Here is a 7,208-nt window from a genome sequence, read left to right as displayed (position 1 = left end):
CAGAGAATCTCAGTTCATTATTCCTTGCCCTGAACTTGGCATCCTGTCGGTACCTCTGTCCTACCCACCCCACCTGTTGTGACTGTCTAGGTTATTCTCTTCCCTAGACCCGCTTAATCCCCAGCATCCTGCATGTAGTGCCTGGCACATGGTAAAGGCGATGGTGGCAGAAATGAAGGCCAGGCCATTTCTTGCTCTAGGGCCCTGGCGGCAGGGGTCCGCCGTGTGTGTGTGTGTGTGTGTGTGTGTGTGTGTGTGTGTGTCGCAGGCCGGGGGTTGGGGGTCGCAGTCCAGAACAGCCCCAGAGGTCTTGGCAGGAGAGTCACTCCACCTCACCGCCCCGCCTCTGTGGGCGTGGCCTCGTCCTGCCACCAGTCCCGATGAGGGGGCGGCGCCACGGTGGGCGGGGCCGGCCCCGCCCCCCTGGGGGAGTCACGTAGCTCTGCGGCATCCGCATCCTCATTTACCCGAGCCAGGAGCCAGTACCGCGACTGCAGCTGTTGCTCCTCTGGACCAGAGCTGTGCCTGCGGCTGCTGCTATTGACTGGCTGCACACAGGTAAGGGCCCTAGCCAGAAGGGAGGTGCCCGGCATCTCGGCTGCCTCTCCTGGCTCTTCCCCTGCCATCCTGCCCTGCTCCCTGGGACCCCTCAGTGGCCCTGTTCAGTGCTCTAACACTCGCTCTGCTTTCTGTCTGCTCGGAAACCCCTGGCTCAGCCTCTCCCATTCCACCCATTCCCCTTCGCTCTCCTGACTGGAACTCAGCTTTTCCCATCCGAAATCACTGTGTACCCCCTAGATTTTTTCCCTGGGTTCAGCTTCTCCCACCCACACCATTTTAATCTGATTTTAATTCCTTTCTTCCTGGGCTACTTTCCCTCTCCAGTTCTCTGGCCTTCTCAGTCCCCTGGCCTAGGTCCCTCCCCCATGGCTTAGCCTGCTTGGCCTTTCTCCTGCAGCTTTCCCCGGCTCTCCACTCATCCCTCCAACCTTAATTCATTGCCCCCACCTCCCCTCTGGGTTCTGAGTTGTAGGGAATTGAAATGCTCCCCACTTCCCATCCACCCTCCAGACAAGCGAGTGCCTCTGGCAGTGGAGATGACCTGGCTGTGACACCGCCCCAGTCCTCACATACTGGCTTAGGTGACCTACTGGCCGTCTTTCCTATAACAGCTTGCAGCTCCGCTGGGGAGCAGGCTATAGATGTGGGCGGTCAGGTTTGGAGTATGGAAAGAGACTAGGAAGCAGTGACTGTTATCTGTATCACTCCTACTCCCTGCCTGTCCCCTCTCCCAAGCGTTTCCTCTAGTAGCTAAGGGGAGTGGAAGGGGCACAGGCCATAGGTACTTTTGCCTCGTTCTGAAGCCTTGAGAGTCAGTGTACTTTCCCTTAAGGGCCCTGTTGGGAATGAGAAAAGGGAAGCTGGAAAGACTGGGGCTTATTCGGGGAACCAGCAGTTAGCGTAATGACTATGTTGCTGGACTCCCATGTAGTCAATCGCGGTTCGTGTCCCGGACCCGGTGGCTTAAAACTCACTCCAGGTGCGTGTGTGTGCGTGCCCAAGATCCCGAGAGGAGAACAGAGGAGAAGGGACTGCGGCGTGGCCATCCCCCCTGGTGGGTGATTTCTCACTTTCTGTCTCTCTGTCTCTCTCTTGTCTGTCTGGCGAGCCCACGCGCCCTATAGCAAAAACCTCTCCAAAAAAAAAAAAAAAAAGACTGGGGCTTATTCCCATCTCAAGAAGGGGCCAAATTCAGTGAAAGAAGGACTGGCATTCCCAATCGGGCAGCAGTTTCATGAGGACCTGTAGCTTCAGGGCTGTTCACTTCCCCACCCCCACTGTGCATCTTGCCCCAGGGCTGGGAAGGGTGCCCACCAGGGACAAAAGGAAATGTGGGAACTGGGGCCCTAAGCCTACTAGCAGTCAGAGGGATTGGTGCCACTCTGATGCCCAGGATCCCTGCCAAGGACTGCTGCCCTGTTCCCAGCCCCATGCTTGGAGGCAGTGCGGGGGGATAGGAGAGAAGGCCATTTGGCCCATCAGGCCAGAAGAGGAAGCAGAGGAAGCAGTGGGTGGGGTTCAGCTTTTTTTTTTTTTTTTTAAGAATTATTTATTTAATTTTATTTATCATTATTATTTATTTTTAGAATTATTTTAAATTTTATTAGTTTTTAATTTGCTACAGGGCACGTGTGCTCACCAGAGAGGGACAGAGACAGACACAGAGAGAGAAGGAACAAGAGAAAGTGAGAAAGCAAGATCCAGGCATGGGACTTGAACTGTAGTTGGCTGTGTGGGAGTCCAGTGCCTTAGCCACCATGCCACCTGCTGGCCCATTATTATTATTAATTTTTAACCAGAGAGAGAAAAACAGAGAGAGCAGGAAAGTGAGAAGGCAAGCTACCAGGTCTGGGACTTGAACCATGGTTGGCCATGTGGGAATCCTAACCACCATGCCACCTGCCGGCCCCAGGGGTCCAGCTTTTATGTCTTGTCTCCATTCCAGAGAGCTGTCACCATGCCCCACTCATACCCAGCCCTTTCTGCTGAGCAGAAGAAGGAGTTAAATGACATTGCCCTCCGGATCGTGGCCCCGGGCAAAGGCATTCTGGCTGCAGATGAGTCTGTAGGTAGGTGGAGCCTGTGCCAGATGGGGTAGAGGTGACCAGGGAGCCCTGGAATGGCCTTGCTGCCCTTCTTGTTTGCCTCTAGGCAGCATGGCCAAGCGGCTGAGCCAAATAGGGGTGGAGAACACGGAGGAGAACCGCCGGCTGTACCGCCAGGTGCTATTCAGTGCTGACGACCGTGTGAAGAAGTGCATCGGAGGGGTCATCTTCTTCCACGAGACACTCTACCAGAAAGATGATAATGGTGTCCCGTTTGTTCGTACCATCCAAGACAAAGGCATTGTCGTGGGCATTAAGGTGCAGTCTCTGGCCCTGAACAGGGGCCGGGAATGGAAATTGGTGTTTGTGGGAGTGGCAAGGGGAGTCCTGCCTGGGTTCAGCACTCTGTCTGTTTAACCCCTGTAGGTTGATAAGGGTGTAGTGCCTCTAGCTGGGACTGATGGAGAAACCACCACTCAAGGTACAGGGCAAGTGGGCTTCAGGGCCATAGAGATGCCCTTTTGATGCTTGCAAAAGGGGTAGGGTGATGAGAATGGCACTATGCTTGCAGGGCTGGATGGGCTCTCGGAACGCTGTGCCCAGTATAAGAAGGATGGTGCCGACTTTGCCAAGTGGCGCTGCGTGCTGAAAATCAGTGAGCGTACACCCTCAGCACTTGCCATTCTGGAGAATGCCAACGTGCTGGCCCGCTATGCCAGCATCTGCCAGCAGGTTTGTGTGTCAGGGAGGGGGTCACAGAGGTGTCCTATGTCCAGTAAAGAGTTACAGGACTTTCTCCCATCCCACCTGCTGCCCCTCCCAAGCTACTCTGTTCTTGCCTGCAGAATGGCATTGTGCCTATTGTGGAGCCTGAGATCCTGCCTGATGGAGATCATGACCTCAAACGCTGCCAGTATGTTACAGAGAAGGTGAGTCCACACATGGGCACAGATATGTGCCATATGGACAGCCTGGCAGGGCTGCCAGTTCCCCATAGTCCCTGGCTAAGATCCAGGCACACCTTCTCCCAGCACTCGCATTCGATTGCAGAATAGACCTGTGGGTTGGGGCCTCTACTGAACCCTCAAGGCTGTGCCCACCCACCGCTAGACAGGGAACGTAGAGCAGTCAGTGCTGAGGACCCAGACCCTTAGCAGACCTCCTCTGATCTCCAGGTCCTGGCTGCTGTGTACAAAGCCCTGAGTGACCATCATGTGTACTTGGAGGGGACCTTGCTCAAACCCAACATGGTGACCCCTGGCCATGCCTGTCCCATCAAGTATAGCCCAGAGGAAATTGCCATGGCAACTGTCACAGCCCTGCGTCGCACTGTGCCCCCAGCTGTCCCAGGTACACCCCTGCTCCCAAACCTGTTTCTGTTCCCTGAAGACCCATTTTCAGGTTCTTCCTGTGGCCTTCAGAGGTCTCTTATCTTGGAAAAATAGGGAGTGACCAATCAGTTTGTCTTCTCTTTTCCACCATAGGAGTGACCTTCTTGTCTGGAGGTCAGAGTGAAGAGGAGGCATCACTCAACCTCAATGCCATCAACCGCTGCCCCCTTGCCCGGCCCTGGGCCCTCACCTTCTCCTATGGGCGTGCCCTGCAGGCCTCTGCGCTCAATGCCTGGCGAGGGCAACGGGACAACGCTGGGGCTGCCACTGAGGAGTTTATCAAGCGGGCTGAGGTTGGGAGCTAGAAGTGGTGTTGGGTGGGTGAAGGGTGTGTGTATCTGGGTAGGGAGCAGCACCCAGAGGCTACAGCCTGGGCAGGGTTTGGCACCTGTGGGCTGCTTACTTAAACCCCATCTTTCCTTCTGCAGGTGAATGGGCTTGCAGCCCAGGGGAAGTATGAAGGTAGTGGAGAAGATGGTGGAGCAGCTGCACAGTCTCTCTACATTGCCAACCACGCCTACTGAGTCCCCACCGCACACCACAGCCCGTGGGCCAGCCGCGTGCGCCTACTCTTGTCTGTAGTCAGCCAGGGCTAACGAGCAATGCAGAACAGAGATGCCTTCATTCAGCACCAAGCCTTCTTCCTCTTCTCTTCACCCTTCCCCCTCTCATTGCTGTACCGGGACCATAGGATGGGAGGATAGGGAGCCCTTTGTGATTGAGGGCAGAAGAACTTGCTAGAAGTCAGAATAGGATGCCTGGGTCTCCCCTGCTTTTGCCAGCCCCAACAATTTCCCCATGATGGGAAGCTTTTCCTTGGGATCATCTTGCTTGCCCTCTCTCCTAGACTCAGAGGGTAGTACACTCATGCCTTGAGTACATACAACATAGCAAATAAATGACAGCAAAACATGCTATTTGTCTGTTTTACACATCACATTCCTACCTTCCAGTTTCTGATCTCTGCTGATTCCATCTCTGGCTCCTCTGACTGTGAAGGTGGAAGGGTGGGACTTGAGCTTTACTGGCCTTCAAGTTTGTGGCGTAGGGGCACACCCAGTCACCATCCCCATCTCAGGCTCTTGCTTGTCCATGTCCAAGGCTGGTGAGGCAGTGAGGAGGGCTGCAAGTCTTTCAAGAACTGCTACCTAAGAGGCACCAGGCGGCAGGCACAGAAGGATGGAGAGACAAAACTGAGTAACTCCCAAAGGTCTTTTGTGCAAGACCCACAGGAGGAGGCTGCAGGACAAGCTGGGATGAGTGTGGGCAGTCTCTCACATCTGGGTGGTGGTGATACCTGCTAGGACCTGATACATTCTGCTAGGGGAGGCCATAGCTGGAGAAGCACCTGCTTCTGCCCAACAAAGGAAACTTCTAAGGCTCTGGTTTCTGAGCAGGGTATTCTGGAAGTCGCCAAGGGCTATATGGCCCGCTCCCATCTGGGATAGAAGGGAACACAGAGAGGAACAATTTGACAGTCTGGGGAAGGGCAGACCTAGTGAGGCCTCATGCTGAACTTTGACCACTTAGCTGGGATGTGAGGTTGGCTGACAACTTCGGTCTATCCGAGCAGATTAAAAGATGAGAGAACCGGGATCAGCAGTTAGTGTAGTGGCCATGTCGCTGGACTCCCATGTTGTTGACCATGGTTCAAGTCCCGGACCCGGTGACTTAAACTCACACCGGGTGCGTGTGCATGCGTGCCCCAGATCCCGAGAAGAGAATAGAGAAGGGATTGCAGCGTGACCATCCCCCCCTAGGGGGTGATTTCTCGCTTTCCGTCTCTCTGTCTCTGTCTTACTGGTGAGCGAACACACCCTATGACCCTATGACAAAAACCTCTCCCCCCAAAAAACTGAGAGAACCAACTGGGTGTGTTAGGTGTGAACTAGAGAAGCCACCAACGCTCCACCTGGTGTGACCTGACCCTGGAATAACAAAAATAGCTAATACTTACCAGCACTTCTCATGTGCTACTGTCAGGCCCTGTTTTAACTACATTTTGTGTATTCACTCATTTAATATAACTATACATTAACTACTATTATGATTATTTTAAGGTTTTTGTGATAGGGTGCATGTGCTCATCGGAGAGAGAGAGATAGTGAGAGGGAAAGTGAGAAATCACCTCTCCAGGAGAAATGGCCGCACCACAATCCCTTCTCCTCTATTCTCCTCTCAGGATTTTGGGCATGTGTGCACACACATCTGGCATGATTTTCAAGTCACTGGGTCCAGGACTGGAACCTTGCCACCTGCTGGCTCAGTAGGTATTATTATTATTATCCCTAGTTTAATATGAGGAAACGGGTACAGAGAACCACAGAGAGATCTTCCCAAGATTGCTGAGGTAATGAATGGTGAAACCAGGATTTGAAGCTGAGTGATCAAAATCCAGATCTGTACTCATGAATTGTCAAAATTGAAGAAAAAAGTCTGTTATTTATTCCATGAACAAGGGAGAGACAGCACGCCTCAGAGGCCCTAACGCTGCAATCCGCCCCCAGCCTCACCCAGTTGCCAACATGGGCCTATCAGGTAGGTCTCCAGAACTGAATTGGGTACCTTTCCATTTCAAATAAAATTTAAAATACAGAGAGAGCCAATTATGTTAATAAAAAAGAAGTTGCTAGCTTGCCATCTCCCTGTGTGAGACCTAAGAGGGCATCCAAAGAGGAGCTCAACGATAGTGATGATAAACGGGTCGCGATAATTGACCTTGAAGGGCTTTCGGTGTGCCAGGCTCTTTACACAAATGACCTCATTTAAGTATCTCCATTTTTCAGATAAGAAAACTGAACCTCAGAGCGCCCGAGGTGGCCCAGCTAATATTTAAGGACTGCAGAGCTTGCGCTCTTAACCTCTGGGGCTAGAAGTGTGGTCTACAGGGAAGTGGGGGACTAACCCAGAGCCATCCAGCAGCCCCGAAACCCGCATGGCCAGCGTCTCACCCTTCTGTGCTCGGGTGTCCGCAGCTTTCAAACTCCCAGGGAAGCTCCACGCGGGCCCCGCCCACTCCTAGACCGCTTTCTCCCGCCTTTGCATCTGGATTGGCCGCAATTGCGGTGGTGGCTCCTCCTTCTCCTTGCGAGGTTTTCGATTGGAGGAAACTTAGACAGCTCCGCCCCCCGGCGGCCGGAGCAGCCGGAAGCGAGCATGGCGGCTGCCGGGGCGGCTGCTACTGGTACACGTGCGCTGGGCCTCCGGGGGG

At 53.7% G+C, this 7,208-nt stretch overlaps 1 protein-coding gene across 2 annotated transcripts; it reads left to right on the top strand.

The window, feature by feature from the left end:
* The first annotated feature begins 418 nt into the window (after nucleotides 1-418).
* Nucleotides 419-4,910, top strand: ALDOC (aldolase, fructose-bisphosphate C). 2 transcript variants are annotated; one of them, XM_006165446.3, is made up of 9 exons: nucleotides 419-558; nucleotides 2,507-2,630; nucleotides 2,713-2,924; nucleotides 3,033-3,087; nucleotides 3,178-3,338; nucleotides 3,452-3,535; nucleotides 3,782-3,956; nucleotides 4,091-4,290; nucleotides 4,426-4,910. In XM_006165446.3, exons 2-9 carry the CDS (start codon nucleotides 2,519-2,521, stop codon nucleotides 4,519-4,521), a joined length of 1,095 nt encoding a protein of 364 aa, XP_006165508.1. In that variant the 5' UTR covers nucleotides 419-558; nucleotides 2,507-2,518; the 3' UTR covers nucleotides 4,522-4,910. The 2 variants fall into 2 exon arrangements, with proteins under 2 accessions (XP_006165508.1, XP_006165509.1); XM_006165447.3 differs by lacking the exon at nucleotides 419-558 and adding an exon at nucleotides 1,594-1,615.
* Nucleotides 4,911-7,208: the final 2,298 nt, after the last annotated feature.

The sequence above is a fragment of the Tupaia chinensis genome, unplaced genomic scaffold (genome assembly GCF_000334495.1).
Source record: "Tupaia chinensis unplaced genomic scaffold, TupChi_1.0 Scaffold143921_1, whole genome shotgun sequence".
Taxonomy (NCBI): Eukaryota; Metazoa; Chordata; class Mammalia; order Scandentia; family Tupaiidae; genus Tupaia; species Tupaia belangeri.
Note: the sequence above shows the minus strand (reverse complement) of the source record. Positions and strands in the feature narration are given on the sequence as shown.